The sequence below is a fragment of the Scyliorhinus canicula genome, chromosome 11 (genome assembly GCF_902713615.1).
Source record: "Scyliorhinus canicula chromosome 11, sScyCan1.1, whole genome shotgun sequence".
Taxonomy (NCBI): Eukaryota; Metazoa; Chordata; class Chondrichthyes; order Carcharhiniformes; family Scyliorhinidae; genus Scyliorhinus; species Scyliorhinus canicula.
This window is the reverse complement of record NC_052156.1, coordinates 17,291,605-17,317,082: the sequence shown is the minus strand read 5'-3', so window position 1 is coordinate 17,317,082 and position 25,478 is coordinate 17,291,605. Positions and strand designations below refer to the sequence as shown.

Sequence of the window (25,478 nt, the reverse complement as noted above, 5' to 3'; positions counted from 1 at the left end):
ATAAGTAGATGATTATAACATAACTTGAGACGTGTGTTTATCTGGTGAGAGCAGGCAGGCCTAAACATGTGCCTATGTTTGCCTTGGTTTCAGTGTCTAAAGGGATTTGTCAGTTTGAAGCTTACTGATATAATTACCTGATTACAGGACCATAAATTGCCTCATTATGACTGTAGCTAATTTATTTAATAAAGGGTTCTTCATAATACACCCTGACTGATTGCACTCGTGCTGGCTCACAATAGCTAGATGATGCCTTTCAGACCAATTTACAAACCTGATGGAAGGGATAGTTGAAACAAAGAAGCATGAAGAAAAATAGTTTATTTGAAATCGGGTTACAATGACATTTAGACGAATAAAGAAATGTTTATAAATTGTAGCTAAACATGCAATCGTAGGCTCACAGTAATGTATTTTGAGCTTTTTATTAGATTAGCCCCAAGGTTATTTTAATATATGAAGATTATAAATGATTAAATGTGTAGCTGGGGTCTACTTATCATTTTCACAAACTATCTAATAATTAGGTTAATACAGAAGTAGTGGGAGATGGGGCGATGACCAACTCTGCAAGTCTTATCGTTTGAAATTTTCAAAAATATATTTTAATTTGACTCTTCCATTTTTACAAATAATGCAACAAACCCTCAAAACAAGTACATAATAGCATAAATACTCCTCCATAAATGAATACAGAAGAAGACCGGAAAACACCAACACAGTTAGTTCAGCTTGATCATTAAACTCTGTGCCCCTGTTTATACAAGGAAACCCAATGAATAGATAAGCTAGGGCAGGAGTTTTCAAATTGCGGGTTGCAACTTGGTGGGTTGTGGGCGGGTGCCAAGAGGGGTGCAGAGCAGTCGGTCATGCCGTTCCCGCAATGGTCAAGATCATGGGAGAAGTTCCAGCTTTTGATTTGAGAATGGAGACCACTGCCACCTTTTTAAATGAAAATAAATGAGCCTGTGTGCAGTCTTCCGGCCAGAGGCGGCAGCAGTGAGCAGGTAGCGTTCCCTGCACGTACGCTTGATGTCATGCGTCCTGTACGTGCTTTTGGTGCCACACCACAAGAGGAGAGCTGCTCCCATTTTCTAGCTGCAGAAAAGCAAGGCAAGAGAAATGCGAAGATGGATTGTTTCCTGACAAGTAAGAGAGGGCCAGAGACACACATGGGGAGTGTACCTACAGGATCTCACAACATAATCTGCTGGAGAGAGCTGGAGTCCAAGGTAGGACAGAATAGTGCTGGTGTTAGCTCTGCACAGAGCTAGGTCCTCTGGTTAATAACCTATAAGGAAGAAACTTAACTTGTGAGCAAAGCAGTATAAAGTTGATTTTCTGAAGATATGGTTTTGTCAATTGTGCCAATGCAAATAAGGATGGAAAGTCCTTGTATGCAGGGAAGTACTGGCGCATGAGTGGAGAATTTTCAGCTTTTGAAAGAGAAGTGGTGGGTGCAAAATTCCTTTTGATGTTGAGATCCCAGAGACAGTTATTAACTTACCGTTGATTCCATAGTAAAAGATATTGGGCTGGATTCTCCCGAAATAGGCATCCTATACTTTTAGGAATGCGTTCGATTTAAAATGGACTATGCAAGTCAGGCACTCCATTGGCATACATGCCATGATTTTAGGCCAATTCTGAATCACTAATCCAGGAAAAAAGAAGTTAAGTTATTGTACAGCCTTTTTCATTAGTGCCAATAATTCTATCTGGGATCCCCAGAATTAGAATCAAAGTATTAAATTCTAAGGCTGCACTGACTATCTTGAGCTGTTTATGTACACCAGAGCAGTAGGATTTAATTTTGACACATGACCATATGCAATCTATGGCATCTCCCTCGACCTTTACACCTTTGGCACAGCGAGGAGAAAAAAAAAAGAGTCAAGCATGTGTCTCAAGGACTTCCGGAAGTGGCCATGGAATGAGCAGTCGCGCATTTGGTGGCTCCCGCTCAAGGTGTTTTCCGGTCCTTTCCCTGTCTGAAGCGTGAAGTTTTGGATGGAAAGAGGTGTCGGACTACCCCGAGGAGGTGTAACTCCTCTGGTGTGGCTGGTGGATGGATCCACAAACTAGGAGTGGGACAAGAAGAAAGGAGCTGTTGGAACAGGAGAGTCTTCGTGTTGCGCCACAGGTAAAGATGGTGGAGGGCAAAGGGGTCCGTTCTGCCTGCCCAGTGGTCAACGGAGCAGTTGGTGGAATTTCCGGATGCTAGGTTCAGCCAGCAGAAGAAGAAAGCCCTGGAGGACCTAGCCAAAGTGGTGAAGCCAGCTAAAGCAGGTATTGAGAGAGTGGAACAGAGGCTGGAGTTCAGGGCCAGGCGATCCAGGAAAGGGAGGCGGCGGTGAGGGCAGATCCCTCCGTTTGGGGGGGAGGGGGGGGGGGGGGGGGGGGGGGGGGAGAATATCAAGAGTGAGTGCACCTTTCCTGCCTTTGGGGGGGGGGGGTGTGTGTGGGGGGGGGGGGGGGCCTGTGGCGCAGCTGGAAAGGGAGCGATGACGGTGGACATCCGAGGGTGAGCCAGAAGGGGCCCGGGCCGGGGGCTAGCCCCAAAAAGTGATATGGTTGATCGGCAGGGAAGTGGTTGATTGGCAGGGAAACGGGGAGACTTGGCTGGTGTGGCAGATGAATGGGGACTTCAAGAGGCGGGATGTGCTGTCGCTGGCAGGTCAGGTGCAGGCAGTAAAGGTGACAGTGCTGCCAAGGTTCCTGTTCGTATTTCAGAACCTCCCATCTTCGTCCCAAAGGTGTTCTTTAAAAAGGTTAATGCGCTGATCTTTGGGTTTAATAATCTTTATTAGTGTCACAAGCAGGCTTACATTAACTCTGCAATGAAGTTACTGTGAAAATCCCCTAGTCGCCACACTCTGGTGCCTGTGCGGGTACACAGAGGGAGAATTCAGAATGTCCAATTCACCTAACAAGCTCATCTTTCGGGACTTGTGGGAGGAAACCGGAGCACCCGGAGGAAGCCCACGCAGACATGGAGAACATGCAGACTCTGGACAGATAGTGACCTTTGTATGGGCAGGGAAGACCCTGAGGGTCAAAAGGGCTTTTTTGGAGCAGGGGTAAGGAGTGTGAGGGAGCTGGTGTTGCCGACTATAAGGAACTACTACCGGGCGGCGAACATCGCCATGGTTTGAAAATGGATTGTGCGGGATAGGACGGCATGGGGGCACATGGCCGGGATTCGGACACGGGCCCTCGGCACCGTAGGCAGCGGTGTTAACCACTGTGCCAACGTGCCGACCAACTGTCAAAAGACTTGCTGATTAATTGCTTAGGTTCCGTGGATATCAGGATTTTTTCCGCTGGTAAGACCGAAGTGTCAAGGTGCGTAGTTCTTATTAGGGGTAAAGTTTGAGTTGCAGATGCTTGAAAAAGGAGTATCTTGGAATATCAAATTGTTGACAGCGCTGCTCAAAAGATGACAAGGAGGTATCACTAAACGTGTCACAGAATCACAGAAAAATACAGTGCAGAAAAGCCCTTCGGCCCATTGCATCTGCACCGCTTCCTGAAAAGCACCCGATCTGCCAATCTTAGCCCCATTTGCCAGCACTTGGCCCATAGCCTCTAATTTTAAGACGTGCCAAGTGCTCATCCAGGTACTTTTTAAAGGATGTGGGGCAACCCGCCTGGCAGTGCATTCCAGACCAGCCACACCCTCTGGGTAAAAATGTTTATCCTCAAGTCCCCCCTGAACTTCCCACCCCTGGCCTTGAACTTATGTCCCCTGTAACCGACCCTTCAACTAAGAGGAACAGCTGTTCCCTATCTACCCTATCCATGCCCCTCATAATCTTGTACACATCGATCAGGTTGCCCCTCGGTCTTCTCTGCTCCAGAGAAAACAATCCAAGCCAATCCAACCTCTTTTCATAATTTAAATGTTCCATCCCAGGCAACATCCTGGTGAATCGCCTCTGCACCCCCTCCAGTGCAGTCACATTCTTCCTGTAACGTGGCAACCAGAACTGAACACAGTGTTCCAGCTGTGGCCTCACCAATGTTCTATGTAACTCTAACATGACTTCCTTGCTTTTGTGATCTATGCCACGATTGATAAAGTCAAGTGTACCATGTGCCTTTTTCACCACCCGATTAACCTGCCCTTCTGCCTTCAGAGATTTATTTACAAATACACTAAGGTCTCTTTGTTCCTCAAGACCTCCCACTGTGGTGCCATTCATTTCCTTGACAAATTGCTCCTTCCAAAGTAACCTCACAGTTTTAATGATCAAATTTAATCTGCCACTTTTCTGCCCATTGACCATCCCATCTATATCTCCCTGTCACCCAAGAACTTAGCCTCACTGTTAACCACCCTGCCTGTCTTTGTGTCATCTGCAAACATACTGATCCTACGTCCCCCACATAAACATCTAAGTCATTTATATAAATGAAGAATAATAGAGGACCCAGCACAGATCCCTGGGGTATGCCACTGGACACTGACTTCCAGTCACTAAAGCAGCCATCTGTCATCCTCCTCTGTCTCCTGCAGCTCAGCCAGCTTTGAATCTACCTTATCAAGTTCCCCTGTATCACATATCCATTTGCCTTCTTTATAAGTCTCCCATGTGGTACCTTGTCAAAAGCTTTGCTAAAATCCATGTAAACTACATCAACTGTACTGTCCTCATCTGCACATTTAGTCACCTGCTCAAAAAATTCAATCAAATGTTTTTCTCTTTCTCTCCCTACATTGAATCCTTGGTCTATAAAACCTAGTGGGAAATCTGGGTTACTGTGAATGGGAGAGAACAAAAGTTAATTTTGATCACCCGTCCAGCTGCTGGACAAATTTCCATGCTCTTATGAGTTGATAATTAAAGGATTTTTGTACTTTATAGGCACATAGAACATACATTGCCGAAGGAGGCCATTCGGCCCATCGAGTCTGCACCGACTCATTTAAGCCCTTACTTCCACCTTATCCCTGTAACCCAATAACCCCTCCTAACCTTTTGGACACTAAGGGCAATTTATCATGGCCAATCCACCTAACCTGCACGCCTTTGGACTGTGGGAGGAATGAAATGAAATGAAAATCGCTTATTGTCACGAGTAGGCTTCAAACCCACGCAGGCGCGGGGAGAACGTGCAGACTCCGCACAGACAGTGATCCAGCACGGAATCGAACCTGAGATCCTGGCGCTGTGAAGCCACAGTGGTAGCCACGTGTGCTACCGCATAGCCTTAAAATCCTTGGAATACAACAGGGTCTGTAAAGCGTATACAGACTGGCCTGTTTCAATGTCGAGCCAAATGGCAGAGGGTTCTGACCCATTCCCTTGTGCATCTGTGATGAGATGCTAACGGATATATTTAAATATTCAACTCCCCCTTTTGAGGCAGGGAGCTGTAGTTTGGCCAATTTCAAGCAAGGTTTTTTTTTGTTCCACATAAGCAAACTGAGCATCCATTGATTTCCTTTAGGAACCTAGCAGGCAACAAGATTGGCAGCATCTGTAAAGGATACCATAATCTAGGCAACAAATTGATCTTAACCAGTGCTATCCTGCCCAACCATGGTATTGGCAAGGAGGACCACCGGTACAGGTCCCACTTGATAGATGCACGTAAAGTGGTTTGCCCCATACAGATGTCTAAAGGAGGGGGTAACCACAAAACACACATAAGTAAACCCTGAAGAGGACCACCTAAGTAGGAAATTAGCATGGTTTGTTGGGGGGAGGGAGAGTGTCTCCCTCTAAGCCTTCCCAATGGTATAGCCTCTGATTTCATAAAATAATTTTATAACCCGAGAAAAGGCTATATACTCTGGGTAAAGAACCTACCTCTGACATCCCCCTATATCTTCCACCATTCACCTTAAATTTATATCCCCTTGTAATGGTTAGTTGAGTCAGAACCATTAGGGACCTTCAAGCAGCTATTGGATAGATACATGGGTTATGGTAGAATGATGGGGCGTAGATTAATTTGTTCTTAATCTAGGACAAAAGTTTGGCACAACATTATGGGCCGAAGGGCCTGTTCTGTGCTGTATTTTCTTTACCCACCACATCAAGAATAGTGGGAACAGAAATGTCCAACTTAGATATAAATAGCAATACGTCATCCCCGTATTGTGTAATCTTATGTTGCTTCCCTCCACTATGTATTCCAAAAACCAAGGGATCTGTCTGATTGAACCTCTAATGGAAGCAATCATGGTTGCGAACATTAATGGGGTAATGGGCACTTTGCCTAGTCACCAGTTGGAACTCTTTGCTGCAGAAGACTGTGGAGGCCAAATCACCGAGTGTCTTTAAAACAGAGCTAGATAGGTTTTTGATCAATTAGGGGATGGGGTTATGGGGAGAAGGCAGCAGAATGGGGATGAGAAAAATAACAGCCATGATTGAATGGCGGAGCAGACTTGATGGGCCGAGTGGCCTAATTCTGCACCTATGTCTTGTGGTTGCTCACTGTAGACAAAAATGATCAGAACTATAATTGCTAGTAAGAACTACCACCAGCACTTAGAACATAGAACATAGAACAGTACAGCACAGAACAGGCCCTTCGGCCCTCGATGTTGTGCCGAGCCATGATCACCCTACTCCAACCCACGTATCCACCCTATACCCATAACCCAACAACCTCCCCCCCCCTTAACCTTACTTTTTAGGACACTAAGGGCAATTTAGCATGGCCAATCCACCTAGCCCGCACATCTTTGGACTGTGGGAGGAAACCGGAGCACCCGGAGGAAACCCACGCACACACGGGGAGGACATGCAGACTCCGCACAGACAGTGACCCAGCCGGGAATCGAACCTGGGACCCTGGAGCTGTGAAGCATTTATGCTAACCACCATGCTACCGTGCTGCCCCTTGTATGCACTTGATAAACGCCCCTCCCAAAACAAACTTTTGCAGCGTATAAAATAAATAATTCCATTCAACCTGATCAAATGCTTTCTCTGCATCCAAGGATAAAAAGTCATCTAATGTCGTTTTTGAAAGGCATGATTGACATGTAATATCTTGACGTTATTACACTGGTTTCGGCCCATTATGAGCCCAGTCTTTTCGCCTGGGTGATCACAGGGACAATTCCTTCCACGGACTGCGCCAAAATCTTAGACGACAGTTTTAAATTTACATTCAGGAATAAAATTGGCTTATAGGATGTGCACACTTCAGGATTCTCGCCTGCCTTCAGAATTAAGGAAATATTCACGTCATGGAGTGTCTGCGGCAGCTTTTGTCTAGCTATCTGATGCTTGCAGGCTCTCATATATGTCCATCTGCAGTTATTTGCTCTCTTTTCCTTAGATGCTCAACATTGATTATGCCATTTGTCATTTCCTAGTTAGATGACCAGAAATAAAATATTTGTCTTGTGCATAACACCATGATGCTCTATGACCTTGATTTGAATTTGCTTGAAACAAAACTTGTAATGTGCAGTCGGGATGTGGGAAATCAAGATGTGGAAGTGAATAATTTATTAAACAGATGAATATTAAGCCATGCCAACAAATAGTTTGTCTGATAAAATATTAACGTGGGGAGTGGTAAATTGGTGCACCACTGTCGAAGACCACATGACAAGTTTCCTAAAACTTTGTTGTTCTGGAATAACTCTGATGATTTGTCTATGTTTCAGGGTAATTTACTGTGACACAGGATATAGTGACAACAGTGAATGGGAAAGTAAAAGTGTATCATTTTTCTTAATTGCCTAATGTTAGTCTTTTGGTCCTCGGCCAAATTTCAAATGTTAATTGCACATCAGGTACAGAGGAACATTGGTGGACAAGATGCAGCACCAATTTGAACTTAGTGAGTTGAACATAGGTAAATGGTATAGGAGAATATGCACTGAGTAGGATTTGTAAGAACTGAGGCTTAATAAGAATTAAAGGATTAAGAATTAAATGAGAATTATGCTGCAACATTAGATGGTAATTTTAAGAAGGCTTTGGCGATGAAGAAAATAATTGAAGTAGGAAAATGATGGCTGACAGCTCCATTGATAGAGAGCGAATGATTGGGGCACATTGTAGGCAAGAGTCTGTAGGGAGGATCCAGGTAGAGTTCTATTTCATAGGGCATAAAATGCTATACACCTAACACTGATGGAATTTGGCGGAGTACCAATGAAATAAGTTAGCAGAACACAGGATAAGACTTGAGTAGTGAGGTTTTGGATTGGTTGAGATCAAAAGGCTGGTGGAAACATTTGGAGAAGGTGAGCAGTAATGTGACTGAAGTTTAGATGGAAGTTTCAGTAAGAGAGTGATGGTGTTATGGTGGAAATCACAGTTTTTGGCTTTGGGCTTTGACATGCAGTATCTCGTGGCTATAAAAAATTATGGTATCAATGCATCAGGAGGATACTTAGTTTAACAAGAGTATTGACCATTTTCAATAGAACAAATTTACTTTTGCTTCATTTCTAATTATAATAGACTTGACCTGCAAGGAACTAATGGTCACCCTGAAATTTTGTCTTCCCATCTTTTCTGTCTGATCAAACAACCCCAATTGGCGAGGTAAATGCAGAGATCCAATCTGCGGTTGTGCTGTTCGGCATTTTGTTAATTTTATTACTTCTCAGCAGACTTACGAAGACCAGAAACCAAAGATGAGCCTAAATTGAAGGTGGGTCGTTAATGGGTGTAGCTTTATCAAAATCGGATCATAAAAATCAGAAGTAGACGACTTACAAATTTCAAGACACGCAACATTCTGCTGCTATTTTACAGCACTGCTTCAAGTACAAGCAGGTCTGTAATAGCTTTGGCTTGCGCTGCTGTGGCATCTAGCCCAGTTATGCTGCAAAACAGATTTCCACAGCACTTGAGGCAAAGTACTCCAAAGGCAATTCATTTGCAATTGTTTGAAAGTCATGACTGTGTATTGTATTTTTACTGGTTGGGCCTTTCCAGAAGGCTGGGATTGGCCTGTGCAAGGATCTGATAGGAGACCACCGAGCTAGCCGGCACGGTCAAATTGAACACTCAATCCGCCCACCCACAATTGTCAAAAATGGTGACAAGACCAACCAGCCGTATCCTTTCTAATTGTTGCTCGTGGCATTGGTGCCTCCACAGGTTCTCTCAGGCTCCTTGCAAAGGAATAAGACCATAAGACCATAAGACATAGGAGTGGAAGTAAGGCCATTCGGCCCATCGAGTCCACTCCGCCATTCAATCATGGCTGATGGGCATTTCAACTCCACCTACCAGCATTCTCCCCGTAGCCCTTAATTCCTCGCGACATCAAGAATTTATCTATCTCTGCCTTGAAGCCATTTAACGTCCCGGCTTCCACTGCACTCCGCGGCAATGAATTCCACAGGCCCACCACTCTCTGGCTGAAGAAATGTCTCCGCATTTCTGTTCTGAATTTACCCCCTCTAATTCTAAGGCTGTGCCCACGGGTCCTCGTCTCCTCGCCTAATGGAAACAGTTTCTTTGCGTCCACCCTAATAACCCTAATAGCTGGAATAGAAATGTTTTCAAGTTGGGTTTGCAATAATTAAATGCAGCAAGGTGCACTTGTTGCTATTACTATATCTTCACCAAAATCAATAAAGGTGGCAATAAGGTGTCCTTTGTTTGTTTAAGGCATAGTCAGGGATTTGTCACTTTTGTTCCTTTAACAGCATCGTTGTCACAATATCATCTATGGTCATAGAGGCAAAATGGGCCATGGTCCAGCATTATCCTCTGTAATTGTCGAGGGTAGTGGCTAAATTCAGGACATCTTTCTTCCAAAACTCCCTATCGCTTGGAGTTGCATGCTAACGTCCTATACAAATTGCGATCATTAGTCCTTTTGCTTTTGTGCCTCTTGAACGTGAATCTTATTACCAGAGAGTAATTTTCCTTCAGCGTTAAGGAGAACTCCTTTCTCCTGCGTTTTCCCATCTTAAGATGAGCAGAGGAAGGGTTTTTATTCATGTCGGTGGTAAAAAAAAAAGTTTAAGCTGATTGTTCTGTCCTTGCCTTGGGTAAATTAGTGAAACCACAAAGTCTGTCGGAGGTGAATCAGCATTTGTATAATTTAGTTGTTGTGACCAGTGACGAACGTCATTAATACAGCTTAATTATGCCACTCAATTACTATTTAAAGAAAAATATCATCAGGCAAAAAATTGATATGGAGAAATTATCATCACTCAAAGCAGCCAGTTTCTAGGATTAAAAAGGAAAATAAATTTAAAATGTTCTGTTAAGTTCGCAAATGTCTGTCCAGTGTGTCAAAAAAACACTGCAGCCATCATCTTTATGCATTTGGCCACTGCCTGAGTGCTCCGAACTGACATGAAAATTCTTGATGGCTTAATTCCACACTGTTTAGCAGCATTGAGCTAGTTACTGCACTGAGTAGAACTGTGAGTAAAGTGAAGTATACCAGGTCCTGATCCGGGAGTGCTTAATACTTCGATTGGGGGAAAAGAGTGGAAAAGCTGTTCTATTCCCCAGTGCAAAATTCAACTCGAGTAAGTTCTTTCCATTTTTGATTTTGTGAATAAATTTGTGAAATTATATTTCCTCGTTCTTCCCATCGGGTCATTTTCATAAGTATTTTGCACATTTGTGGAATAATGATTTGTTCATGTTTGTATTTAAACCTCTGCTACTCAGCTCTGCTTTGGACTGGATGTGGTGCTCTGTGGCCATGTCCTTTCCTGAGAGAATTTGATGACAGGTAGCTTGAGATGTTCTTGTCTGCCTTCTAATGACAGTTTATGGAATGGCTTTGACAGAGGCCTGGATGGCTGTTGTCTGCCTCACTAATTAGAGATTGATTACACATCAAAGAACCCTGAGGAGGGACAAGGAGACAATCTACAGTGGTGTGAGTTGGTCAACTTGGTGAATTCAGGTAGCAAAGCCTATTGGGAAATGTGATGCTTTTTGGGCAGTGGGTGGGAAAGAGAGTGTGTGTTACATGCACTTGCTGGAGACGTATTTGAGTGAATTTTAATTCCATACCACCCAGGTTCGATTCCCGGCTTCGGTCACTGTCTGCGCGGAGTCTGCACGTTCTCTCCGTGCCTGCGTGGGTTTCCTCCCGGTGCTCCGGTTTCTTACCACAAGTCCCGAAAGACGTGCTGTTAAGTAATTTGGACATTCTGAATTCTCCCTCCGTAGTAACGGAAAGGCACCGGAATGTGGTGACTAGGGGCTTTTCACAGTAGCTTCATTGCAGTGTTAATGTATGCCTGTTTGCTTGTGACAATAAAGATTATTATTATTGTTGTGAAAGATTTTTTGAAAAGATTTCTTCCCCAGCATCCCCCTTGAAATGTCATGGTTGGTGCGGTTCCATAATTGCAGATAGCTCTCCACTGTCTTCACATGTGTATTCTTTTTATGAACCACTGAAATAGTTGAGAAGTAATGTAACTGAAAAGAGCAACACAGATAGCCTGGTCCTCTCCTTGTTTAGTACCTGAGCAGGCACTACCCAGCAGGGGTCAATGGAGAGTGGTTGATCATTTCCCTCTCCCTAGCCCAGACATGCTGAGGATGACTAGCACTTCATCAGTCTCACAAGTAAATAGTTCCAGTCAAATTTTCCCACTCTGCTACTGATCCTATAAGGTCTTGGTGAGACCACACTTGGATTAATGTGCAGTTTTTCTCTCACACAAGGAAATGTATACTTGCTCTCGAGGGGGGTGCAGTTTAAGTTTACTAGTCTGATTCCAGGGAAGAGGGGATTGTCTTATAAGCAGAGATTAAGTAGACTAGATCTATATCCTCTGGCGTTTATAAGAATGAGGCCTTGTTGAACTGGGATAAAATTCTTTAAAAACCCTTGACAGGGTTAAATGCTGTGAGGATGTTCCCCCTGGTTGGAAAATTTAGAACTATGGGTCACAATCTCAGCATAAGAGATCAGTCATTAGGAATAAGGAGGGAATTTTCGGCATCCAACTTGTTGTGAATCTTTGGAATGCTCTACACCAGAGAGTGGTGTATATATTCAAGACCGAGATCAGAGATATTAAGTGAATCAAAGAATATGAGGATGCGTAGGAAGGTGCAGTTGAGGTAGAAGATCAGTATTGATCTTATTGAATGGAGAAGCAGACAGGTAGAACCATTTGGTTTCTTCCACCTCCTATTTCTTCATTTACTTTTCTGCATTCACCTGTTTAGTCTGGTCATAAATGTTGACATTGTTTCTCCCTTGACCTCTAACCCTGGGTGTGACTTCTGTAAAGTGTCTCCTTTGTGTGAAAATGTTTTCCCTGCTCTCTGTTTCAAGTTTTTTTTTTACATTAATCTGGTGCCGTGAGCACCTCAGCTACTGGAAATAGTTTTTTTTATCTATTCTGTCCATTCATTTCATAATTTTATACACTTCTGTTATATTTGATATCTGCATTCTAATGAAAAATCTCGAATTAGCTTTTCAAAGCTGCCGTTGCAACATCTGGTGCTGCCTTTAATTTTCTGTGAGACAATGCCCCCAAAGCCCTCTGGTCCTCCTACGGCACTGCGCCCACACCTATGTAGAATACCATAACCACTGTTAATATTTATTTCAATATGTGTCACATTGGGCTTACTATCATTGAATTTTATCTGCCACTTTTTAGCTCATATTCCCTATCAATAACTCTGCAGTTTCCTTTTGCCTTCTAAAGAATTAACATTATCACCTACTTTCGTATACTCTGCAAATTTCAACACCACTTCCTCTAGATCCATATCATCAGTGTCCATGATGAGCAGAAATGGCTCCAGAGCTGAACCCTGTGGGACAACATCATCCACCTCTGATCATCTGTTTTCTCCCTCCTAACTACTTTATTTTTTAACTTTTTCTGAGTTACAAAGCCAGGGCTCAGTGTGGACAGGGACGAACCCCTAATCCAGCTCCTTGTCTGCTCCAAAAACCAATTCAAATGGAATCCAATTCATGGTCCCCGCAAGAGAGACATACCAAATCTGAGCCAAAAGGCCGAGCAGATACTACACTTGATCTTAGCCAAAAGGCCGAGAAATGATCCTCCTGACTACTTTTATCATCGAGTTTTCTAACTTCTAATTCCATGCTAATTAATCTAGTTTCCCCCCCCCCGTTAAGAGCTTCTGTAAACTTATGTGAACTGCATCGGCCACCTGAGCTTGAGACAATCTTCCATATCTCTCTTTATTCATCATGTGCGGTAATACTTTTATATATGCCATACAGGTTGAGTATTGTACTTAAATCTGTTTCCATATATTGGTTCCCAGAATAATGGCAATACTGCCAGTTCTCCATTGCTCCTATGCCCACCAAGTTTCAGCGTTCTATATTTTATTATTTTAAGTGCTCTTGTAAAGGTGCCATCCAGTTCATTTTCCAGTTTATTTTCACAAATTTCCAAGCCCCATATATTTACACTGACTCAATTTTTTTTTTAGCTTTGTGCTAATTTCTTCTTTATCGTCCGAAGTCCACCCTGTTAAATCCTTGTAACTGCCTGGATTAGTCGATCTTTTTTCAAGTGAAACATTTTGCTGGAAAGTGGACCTCAACAAACCTGTTTTAATGTCTGTTGAATCACTAGCCCTTTCTTTAAACTAGCTCACTTTTTGGTCCTGGAAACCATACAAAATAATGTGTTGCAATTTGAACATGGAAACAGGCCATTTGGCCCAACCTGTCCATGTTTGTGTTCACTCTCTTTGTGAGCAAATAATCCCAATCACATTTACCCACTTTAAAGATGAATTTGACTGCCTTGCAAAGCGTTGTGTGAAAATTTTTCTAATTCTGTTCCACATTTCATGAATTTGATCTTGCATCAATGGCCTGCCATTCTAGACATGTTAAATACTGGGAGCAACCTTCCTTTACCTTGTTCCCTGCTTTTGCAATTATACATACTTGCATTATGTCAATTTATAATCTCTGTTGTTCTAATGGTATGTATTCCCTTACCCCTCATTTTTTGTATGATCTAATGTTCTGTTTATAACCGCACAGCAAACTTGAGATAGGATTAACTTGAAGGGTTAGTTTATTTGCACATAGGGGCAGCATGGTGGCGCAGTGGTTAGCACTGCTGCCTCACGGAGCCGAGAACCCGGGTTAAATCCCGGCCCCAAGTCGCTGTCCGTGTAGAGTTTGCACATTCTCTCCGTGTCTGAGTGGGTCTCACCCCACAGTCCAAAAAAAAGATCTGCAGGGTAGGTGAATTGGCCATGCTAAATTGCTCCTAAATTTGGAAACAAAAATTGGGAACTCTAAAAAAAAAAAAAAAAATTTTAAAGTTTATTTGCACGTGCTCAAAGTGAAATAGGAGGGACACAATGTTGCATCCTCTACATTCATATAGTAAAATAGGAATAGGGAAAAGCGAGATTTACAGTGCCGAGATCACAGAGAAAAGCAACATTTTTTCATGTGGGTTCCAGAGCCCAGAATCAAAGTTCAATGAGGTATTCCTTCATGGAGGTTGCTGGATTGAGAACTGATGCTGTATAATTTGCTTACTCAGTGTCGTTGACTTCACCTGATAAGTTAGGCATATAGAGATGAATTAATCTTATAGGCAGTCTTGGTATAGAATATTTAGCAGAAACAGTGTGGATGGGGCCAGGTGTCAAACCTGGACCAGAACTGCTCATCTATGAAGCTGCTAGTTAGAGACATTTCAGTTCACCAAAGCAATATTACTTGTTCCACAAGCCAGAGGCTGATGTCACATGCCTCCCACATCTTCACACTGTCTTTGACAAAGGATGTGTATCCCTTGTCTGGGTCCCTGAGATTGATAAATGTTTGAACCATTAAGAATTGAAGGGAAGGCTGTGGGGTCCTTTGTCTCAGTAGACAAGCAAACTCCTGTTCGCCAACCTGGGTTACAAAATACAAGTGGTCTTTGTATAGCTCTTTTTGAATTTATGCACAGTCCACAGGAGGTTGTTAGTGGCTCTACACGGGTAATAATGTTCTAGTTTTTCTTGATACTACCAGATATCATCTTTAGTTCAGAGCCACGGTTAGACCTAGATTTAGTTCATTTAGGTTTTTGTCCCATTTGAATTTTCTAGAGATAGCAATGTGTATTTTATAAGAAAAATTTGCATGTTGTGAGGTCTTAGTCCCTCATAGATAAGAGGCCCAGTTTTCAATCTGTCTCAGAATTTGTATTTTCTGTGCAGGCAACATTTTGCCGAAGTTTGTATCCCTTCCAATATCCGTTCCTCGGTGACCTTAAAATAGCCATTTAATCAAAGCAATATGTTGCACATGAGTAGTATAAGAGTACAAAATTAAATTGTCCATTCCAATCAAGCATTTGAAGACCATACTGGAAAGGGACTCTCATTGTCAGGCATTTGAGGAGGGACTGTGAGCATTGAGGAAGCTCTGGGAGTGACGTGCATTTAACCCTGGAGAAATTGAATGCGACTTTTCCTGGCTGCATTAGCTGTTTTTCTAACTTTTGGCCCCTGGCTCCTGTAACTGGGAAACAGCTGCGTATATAACTACCTGATTGATTAGTTGAGATTGTTGGCCAAGGAAATCCATTTTTCACCTACCAAAAGCTTAACTGCCCATTGAGCGCATTGCGCTAGAATCACCTCCTGCTCCTGATGCCATGCTCTGCTATTGCTGATGAAATGCATACCACAGTCTCATCTGTTTGCATTGTGATGCAGTTGCGTTGTGCATGCACAGTAGAGAATTTGCAATAGCTTTACTGAAAATGCACAAGTTTTTTGACGCGTACTTTGCTGCCTGTTCAGACAAACTTTGGCTAATGCAGCACAAAAGGATAAAGGCCTGTGGTTCTTGACAGATTGGCAGTACACGAAGCAGGGAAGTCAGGATGGGATCACACTAATACTGCTGAGAGAAGCAAGGGTGGAGATTGCTGAGGCTCTGGGCACAATCTTCCAATCCTCACTAGATATAGTCGTGTAGAGAACCTAAGGTTTTCAATTATCACATCCAGAAAAAAAGGAATAGGGATAATCCCAGCAACTACAGGTCAGGTCAGTCAGTCTAACATTAGCAATTGGGCAAGCTTTCGAGATAATCCAGAACAAAACTATTTTGCATTTGAATACGTATGGGTTTAAAAATGTAAAACAATATGGATTTGTTAATGGCAAACAATGTTTGATTAACTTGACTGTGTTATTTGATGAGGCAATGTCAGAGTTGACGCGGCAGTGCAGTCAACATGTATATGGACTTTCAAAATTAATCTGGTAAAGTACCATGTAAGACTTGTTAGAAAACTGAAAACCCATGAGATTGAAGGGGCAGTGGCAGTGTGGATAAGAACTTGGTTGGGAAGGGGGCAGCAGAATGTGGAGAATAGTAATGTGGTGAATGTGATTCACACCAGATTATAATCTGTATATATATATATATATATTGTAAGTGCAATTGCACTACCTGACCACCAGGGGGAGTAGCTCTGTGAATGCTCGAGAATTGTACTGGGCTTCTCCCTTGGTTCCGCCCAGGACTCCTCCCCCTGGAGCTGCTGTATAAAGATCAGTGCCACATGGTCAGCCGGCCAGTTCACCGAAAGTTCAATGGCTAATAGGCTGGCTCTGTTGTGAGTATATTAAAACCGCTATTCTAATCCTACAAGCACGTGTCCGTAGAATTGTTGGTTCCAACAAGTAATGAGTGGTTACTTTTCCAATTAAGGGAAGACATGCAGTTATGTTCTTATGGGGTAGGACCACTGCTACTTCTGATACAAATAATCTGGATTATGTACACGGGTCACAAGGTCTATGTTTGTACATGACGCAAAACCAAAATGTAGTAAACGAGGGGGGCTGGTATCAGATTTCATAGGTCATGGGTTGGTGAAATGGACAGTGACATAGCAGATGAAATTTAACAGATGGGTGAAGTGATGCATAATGAGAAGCAACAAATGTGAAAATGGTTCAATTTTAAAGGGAATGCACAAGCAAGGAGACCTCGCGTATATGTATACCAATCTTTGAAGATGACAAGTTGATAAGGTTTTTTTTAAAAAACACAAGCATAAGTATCATTGGACTCGTTAATAGACACTTTCTAGTCTGAGTTACTGGGTGGATATCAGGAGTAGAAAATCCAAATTCATTTTTTTTCTCTTCCTTCCTCGGCCTCCTATCTTTCTGCTTTTGACTTCCTGGTACTGCTGTTGTGGGCATGGCAAATCAACCCAACGCAGACCAGAGATAAAATCTGGGACTTCTCCGGGTAATTCACAATCTTTAGGTATCTTGAGGTAGTGGGAACTCCCTGTGTGCAGTTACTCTGCAAGATAATTGAAAACTTATGCTTGAGAACGAGCGCCAAATTTTGTTTCCTTTTAAAAGGATATTGGACATTGATTCGTTGATATAAGAAGTAAATATTACAAAGTCTGTTCCACGGTTCATGAATGGTTCTGTAGTGGAACCTCTTGTTGTTTCGTTCTTCCCATTTTAGATGTTTCTATGGTGATGAAGTTGAGGCAGGGGGGAACTGCACGTAGCGCACTGCTTGGGTTCCAGGATGAGGTCAGGCATGCACAGAATGATGAGATGCCTGTTAACCTTAATGAACGTTGAAAATGCCGATTAATCTGTTGCCTTTTTGTTAAAATGCCAGGACACCTTGTGACTGTTCGATGGTTGCAACAGATTAAAGTAGTGTTGACATAATCGTAGTGAGATTTTCTTTCCCCATGACTGTGTACCTTTTTTTATGTAGTTGGTTTCATAGAACATCTGCAGAAGTAATTTTTTCCTAGACCATTCCACTCTGTTTGGACATAGTAAAAATGAATAGAACCAGAGACTCTGATTAGGTTAGGTATTAGGTTTGCTAGTATTGTGCAGAGACGAATGCTCCTTGGTTGTGAGTGAAGGTAAGAGATTGGCAAATATCGCTGAACTGACGGGGGCTTTGTGTGAAATAATTACTTGAGGGCTTGCTGAGTAGTCATGGAGCCTGTAATTTCAACAGAACTTAATTCTGTCTGGGTGCATGTTGAGAAGAGTTCAATGACCCAGCTGCTGTTTATGTCCAATTCGCACTGACAACTCCCAATGCGTGCACTGAAGTTCTGTTGCCCTTTTACAGGAATAGCAGCATCGTGAGCAAAAAACAGAATTCAGAACATGCACAGCTTTGGAAAGATTAGATATTTTCAAATGATGTCACTGCAGTTTAGCATGTTGGTATATCATCAGTCACACAGCAAATTGATAGGATACAAGTATGTGCTTACAAATTCCCTGTGACGAATGGCCTCTAAGCTAAATGGGGCCAAATCAGTGGGCAGTGAGTGAACTGGGAGCAATTACCTAGTCTCGCTCTTGGGACTAGTGTTGGGAACATGCATTAAAAATAATTTCAAGGGGAAATGAATGTGATGGTTCAAAGCTGTATGTCACTGAAACATGTACTGCAAAGTGATGCTGAAGTGTGCAAAGATTTGGTACAATTAAATGCTTTGGGTGATGGCTGAATAAAAGCATGTGACTATAGTTCAAAAATGAAGCTTCATCTTTCATTTATGCAGCACTTTTTACAACTTCGAGAAATTCCAAACCGCTTTCTAGCCAATGACATGCATTTAAAGTATTGTCACTGTTGTGACTGTTTGTCGATGTACCGTTTGTCAATGTACTCTGATTATTCTTTTTGTCTATTATGTACGTACTGTGTACGTTCCCTCGGCCGCAGAAAAATACTTTTCACTGTACTTCGGTACGTGTGACAATAAATAATCAAATCAAAATATGGCGGCAGTCATTTTGAAATCCCAGAGCTCCCCCAACTGTATTATGATAGTCTGTTTTGGTGAAACTAATTGTGTGGTAAATATTGACCAGGGAACTGTGGAAAACTCTCCTGTTCTTCTTAGAAATAGTACCACGAGACATTTTATGTCCACCTGAGAGAACAGTCTTACACTTCGTCCAAACGATGGCCGCAGCAGTGATACAGCACAGCACCTGTCCCTAGACTTTGTATCCAAGGATCTAGAGCAGAACTGTGAATGAACAAAATTCTATCTTAGCTGAGAGTGCTGTTGATCTGCCCTCAGGCAGATCAGTACTGTTACCACAACAGTAAGGTGTGCACATTGATTATGAGGGAAAATGTATTAAGTGAACCCAGTGTCTCATTTAACCCTCTCCTTTAAAAGCAAGAGGTCTCCCATTTAAGACAGAGAGGAGGAGTAGTGAGTCTTTGGAACACATTTCCACAGAGAGCCGTGGAGGCAGGGTCAACAGCACCTCCCAAATCTGTTACCTCTACCAAATTCTGCAACTCCCAACACTCTGGGTATAAATGCACCCCATGGTCTGCAAGAGTTCAAGAAGCCAGCTCACCACTATCTTCTCAAGGGTGATTAGAGATGGACAACAAATCATGACTTTGCCAGTAATGCTCATTCCCCAAAAGAATTAAAAACTCAATGAATATAGCTAAAGAGAGATTTACAACAAATTGGGGACAGTTTGAACCAACCCCTTCCCCATTCATTCCCTGTGTAACGTTGAAACTCCATTGAAAGCCAACATTTTGTAAGTCATTTTAGCAAAACTAACCCAGGCTGCATGGATCTTTTCCTGTCCATCATTGTTTTCATGTTTATAAATGTTGTTAGGTTCTACTGGTGATGAACATACTGAATGAAGCCTATAATATTCAACGCAGTTATTGAACACACCACATGACTTGGAAAACAAAGCACCTTTAAGACTGTGGTTGATCTTTTTCAAAGCTCCCATTATCAAAGACATGACTGTGTCTTGCTGTTGAAGGAACCTGGAAAGTTGCTGCAGTGTACCTTATAGATGGTACACACTGCTGCCACTGTGTACCGGTGGTGGAGGGAGTGAACGTTTAAGGTGGTGGATGGACTGTCAATCTAGTGGGCTTCTATATCCTGGATGACATTGAGTTTCTCGAGTGCTGTTGGAGCTGCACTCATCCAGGCAAGTGGAGCATATTCCACCACACTCTTGGCTTGTGCTTTGTAACTGGTGGACAGGCTTTGAGGAGTTAGAGACGAGTTACTTGCTGCTTATCCTCATTTTGCTTTGTTCTATCTTATGTCCAGACAAGTGACTGTGTACAGGTCAAAATAAAATGCCTGCAAAATCCCCCTGCTTCACTCCAGGGTAGTAACTGATCAGTTTTGTCTTGTGAAAGTGCCTGGCTGCGCTCACTCAACCTCCTTTTTGAAGGCACCAGTGAGGTTGGCAACTCCGGGCACAATGAGGCTTTCTTCGTGCCAATGTTTTCACCTTGGAGTCAAAAGGTTTTGGGTTTAAACCACAGGCTTCAGGGTGCAATTAGGCTGACCGAGGCAGTGCCTCTGTATCAGAGATGCGTTTTTTGGGTACGATGGTCTGTCTGCCACCTTGGCTGGATGTGACCAATTGCGTAGCGCTGGAAGAAAGCGCATTGGGAGTTTCTGGTGTTCTGCTCAACATTTAACCAGCCAAAATTACTCAAAACCAGTTATCCAGCTGATTATTGTTTATGAAATCCTATTGAATGCAAATGAGCTGCTGCACTTCGCTATATCACTCTGCACTTGCAGAGTGGTATATGCAAATTCAAGTCTGTATTTTCAATGCAGTGAATGTTTACACATCTCATAAAAGTTCAGTAATACAGAGTTGTGCACCTGTGGAGTTTGTACGTTATCCCTTGGCTGCGTGGGTTTCCTCCGGATGCTCTGGTTTCTTCCCACATGTCTGGATTAGGTGGACTGGCCATGCCAAATTGCCCCTTGATGTGCAGATTAATTTATGGGGTTACGGGGACAGAGCAGGGTGCAGATTAGGCTATGGGGTTACGAGGCTAGAGCGGGGTGCAGGTTAGCCTATGGGCCATGGGGATAGGGCGGGTTGCAGATTAGATTGTGGGATTACGGGGATAGAGCGGGGTGCAGATTAGGCTATGGGATTATGAGGATAGAGCGGGGTGCAGGTTAGCCTATGGGCTACGAGGATAGAGCGAGGTGCAGATTAGGCTATGGGGTTACGAGGATAGAGCAGGGTGCCGATTAGGCTATGGGGTTATGAGGATAGAGCGGGGTGCAGGGTTGGCTACGGGGTTACGGCGATAGAGCGGGGTGCAGATTAGGCTATGGGGTTACGGCGATAGAGCGGGGTGCAGATTAGGCTATGGGGTTACAGCGATAGGGCGGGGTGCAGGGTAGACTATAGGGTTACGGGGATAGAACGGGGTGCAGATTAGGCTATGGGGTTACGAGGATAGAGCGGGGTGCAGATTAGGCTATGGGGTTACGAGGATAGAGCGGGGTGCAGGGTAGGCTATGGGGTTACGGCGATAGGGCAGGGTGCAGATTAGGCTATGGGGTTACGGCGATAGCGCAGAGCGCAGGGTAGGCTATGGGGTTACGTCGATAGGGCAGGGTAGGCTATGGGGTTACGGCGATAGGGCGGGGTGCAGGGTAGGCTATGGGGTTACGGCGATAGGGCGGGGTGCAGATTAGACTATGGGGTTACGGCGATGGGGCAGGGTGCAGATTAGGCTATGGGGTTACGGCGATAGGGCAGGGTGCAGATTAGGCTATGGGGTTACGGCGATATAGCGGGGTGCAGATTAGGCTATGGGGTTACGGCGATACGGCAGGGTGCAGATTAGGCTATGGGGTTACGGCGATAGAGCGGGGTGCAGATTAGGCTATGGGGTTACGGGGATAGAGCGGGGTGCAGGGTAGGCTATGGGGTTACGGCGATAGGGCAGGGTGCAGGGTAGGCTATGGGGTTACGGGGGTAGAGCGGGGTGCAGATTAGGCTATGGGGTTACGGCGATAGGGCAGGGTGCAGATTAGGCTATGGGGTTACGGCGATAGGGCAGGGTGCAGATTAGGCTATGGGGTTACGGCGATAGGGCAGGGTGCAGATTAGGCTATGGGGTTACGGCGATAGAGCGGGGTGCAGATTAGGCTATGGGGTTACGGCGATAGAGCGGGGTGCAGGGTAGGCTATGGGGTTACGGCGATAGGGCAGGGTGCAGGGTAGGCTATGGGGTTACGGGGATAGAGCGGGGTGCAGATTAGGCTATGGGGTTACGGCGATAGGGCAGGGTGCAGATTAGGCTATGGGGTTACGGCGATAGAGCGGGGTGCAGATTAGGCTATGGGGTTACGGCGATAGAGCGGGGTGGGCTATGGGGTTACGATAGAGCAGGGTGCAGATTAGGCTATGGGGTTACGGCGATAGAGCGGGGTGCAGATTAGGCTATGGGGTTACGGCGATAGAGCGGGGTGGGCTATGGGGTTACGATAGAGCAGGGTGCAGATTAGGCTATGGGGTTACGGCGATAGAGCGGGGTGCAGGGTAGGCTATGGGGTTGCGATAGAGCAGGGTGCAGATTAGGCTATGGGGTTACGGCGATAGAGCGGGGTGGGCTATAGGGTTACGGCGATAGAGCGGGGTGCAGGGTAGGCTATGGGGTTACGGCGATAGAGCGGGGTGCAGGGTAGGCTATGGGGTTGCGATAGAGCAGGGTGCAGATTAGGCTATGGGGTTACGGCGATAGAGCGGGGTGCAGGGTAGGCTATGGGGTTGCGATAGAGCAGGGTTGTTGCTATATTTATCTGGTTATAAATACAGCGGTCAATATGGTCGCTTTCCTTAATCCTAATTATGTTTGCTCTAGAGTTGCCAGGTACCTTTCGATACCGCCACAAGGTTCAAACCCGAATATTGATCAAAGAACCAATGCACCAGTTAGTTAGTTCAAAGTCAATACTATTTATTTACACACACAATAGTATCTACTCATGCACAAATACCACAAACTAAATGCTAACGCCTATACTTCGGGAGCCCACTCAGTCAGAGGAATAATGGCCGTTGTTCGGATCTGAGGCTGTTGGGTACGAAGAGGTAACAGGAGAACAGCTAAGGCCGTCCGTCTGATAGTGAGCGTTGACCTTGGACTTACTTGCTTCTTGTGCAGCTGGTGGACGGGTCTCTCCGCTTCGAGAGCCGAGTCCAAGAGAGCGATTCTCTCTCGGGGGCTTCTTATACCCAAAGGGGCTTCACGTGCTTTTGGGCGGGCCTTGAACTTGGCCCTGATTAATTGGGCTGTATCTTGATCACTTGATCGTTTTGATCTTGACCAATAAAGGGGTGGGTGCCCTGATGGCTGGGCGTGTCTTAGGTGGCCATTTGTGTCTTACTGGCGCCGGGCTGTCTGCTATACTATCGGTTACTTGAGTGTCATTCCTTTGTTCCCGGAGATGGTCCATCAATATGCTAATTGCCTTACAGTTTCAGTCTCGTCTGAGGGCTGAGGTTCCAATACGCATACAGGCTCTGTGCCTGCCTGCTTTCTTAGCATTGTCCATAGTTCCCTATAGTCTTTGTAAACATCCATTTTATATGTGCAGGGTGCAGATTAGGCGATGGGGTTGCGGCGATAGAACGGGGTGCAGATTAGGCGATGGGATTACGGGGATAGGGTGGGTTGGACTGGAGAGTGTAAATGGGTAGCTCATTCAAAAAGTGCAGACTTAATGGGCCGAATGGCCTCCTGCACTGTCAGGATTCTAAGATGGTATCACATCTGTGATGGTGCAGCAGGTCTCGGAATTATGAAAGTTGCAACTTAATTGTAAAAGTTATTCCAGCATTGGTGATGGTGGGTGGGCTTTGCAATGACACAAAATCTCCAACATTTATTTTTTATCAGCTGTCATTGTTTGCTTTGAAATTCCCCATAGTCATCTGTGGACCAAGGGCGTGGTGCTGGAAGCTGAAGTGATCATTTCTCATTGGTCTTTGTATTTTCACTGAAGTGGATAGCGAGAGAACTGTTGATAACCCTGGTTAATTATCTTGAATATTTGTTTATGCGGTAGAGCTCAAATTGCTTTGGCAGGATTAACTCTTGATGCATCTAACAAAGTTATCATTTCTCTGTTCATATTCATTTCCTCATCACCCTGTTACTCAAAGGACCTATTTCCAGATTTCAGCTAATGTTCCCTTCAACTTGTCTGTAAAAATAATCCTGAGTATTTTCCCCAATGTTGGGAAAGACTTGGTGTGCCTCCTGCTTTCTCCAGATGTTATAGTGAAGAATGTGAACTTCTTTCAAAATGTTGCAGTTTCACCCGCCCCCTTAGCCTTGAGGTGGGTCTGCTTGCCCTCAGTGTTGCTGTTTGATTGCCTTAATTATTGAGTACAGTAAAAAGTCACCTGATGAAGGAGCTACACTCCGAAAGCTAGTGGTTCCAAATAAACCTGTTGGACTTTAATCTGGTGTTGTGAGCCTTCTTACTGTGCCCAACCCCAGTCCAACGCCAGAATCTCCACATCAGGCCTAATGATTGAGGTATTGACCCTGATCCATGAAGTATTTTCTTTTCAAACTGCCTGAGATGGAGCACGTTTCCAGCAGATAAGGAAAGAAGAAATAAGAATAAATCATCTGCGGTATCTTCTCTTAACTTCCATTATTTATCTTTCCCCTTCCGCTGCTCCCAGCCCTGGACATTGAGGAAGGTCAGATGAACTTTTCAGGCCTCAACCAATGTCTCAATAATGAGCCATTAGGAGGTGTCAAAAGTACTTCTAGTTGTAATCCTCCTCTTGTGAAGAAATATTTCATTTACTAATCTCTTACCAGTGTTACTGCCAAAATCATGCCATGTTGAAGTTCTTTACTTGTACTTAAAAGTAGGCCTACTCTGAAAATGCACAGTGCTTTTTTACGTTGTGTTTATTGCTGTTATAATCAGTTGATTTAGAACTTTTAATTTTATCCTTTTACAGTTACCTGAATGATCTTGAAAGGATAGCGAGATCTGATTACATCCCAACCCAACAGGATGTACTTCGAACCAGAGTCAAGACTACAGGCATTGTGGAGACCCATTTCACTTTTAAGGACCTACATTTCAAGTAAGCATCACATGGTTACATTTCAGGTCAAAGCTGTTGTTTTTTATTGGATAATGAGCAATAAGATCTTACTGCACAAATCGATAAAACAACTAGTTTTTTGGAGAAATTATGGTTGCTATGAAAGATATCGTAGTCCGTTCACTATTGCTTGGTTTATGCCATTAGGTTATTGATTCTAATCCTGCAGCTGTTATTTGTGATGTTACGATTAGTTTGTTCTATTTTATGCCCTTTCCTGGTTTTCCACTATTCAGGCACAATTTCCTGCTAAAGAGGATGAATGAGAAGCCTAACCCTAGTCCTTGCCAGTGTTATTTTGTATGTGAACATTATTCCCTTTAATATCGAAGAGGAAGAAGTGATTTAATTGAGATATTTCAAAACTATTGAGGTTTTTTTCAACAAAAATAAATTCATATAAACAAAAACCATTCAAAATAATGAAATATAAATACACTATAGAAGAGAGCAACAAAAGAAAAAAAACACACCTTGACTTTAACACAAAAAAGGAAACTAAATCCCTGAGCAGCTGATGGTGACTGATTCTTTAAAAAAAAGAAATGAATGATT

The 25,478-nt window shown here is 43.7% G+C and overlaps 1 protein-coding gene and 1 non-coding gene across 2 annotated transcripts in view; one reads left to right on the top strand and one right to left on the bottom strand.

The window, feature by feature from the left end:
- The window catches only part of gnai2a (guanine nucleotide binding protein (G protein), alpha inhibiting activity polypeptide 2a), a 249,281-nt gene that overhangs the window by 159,298 nt on the left and 64,505 nt on the right, over nucleotides 1-25,478 (top strand). Inside the window, exon 5 of the mRNA XM_038812350.1 lies at nucleotides 24,774-24,902. Within this exon, the coding sequence (XP_038668278.1) occupies nucleotides 24,774-24,902 (129 nt within the window). The remainder of the gene's footprint in view (nucleotides 1-24,773; nucleotides 24,903-25,478) is intronic.
- On the bottom strand, nucleotides 12,816-13,007 carry LOC119974044. The gene has a single exon (XR_005462438.1). It is a non-coding gene; the product is annotated as a U2 spliceosomal RNA (small nuclear RNA).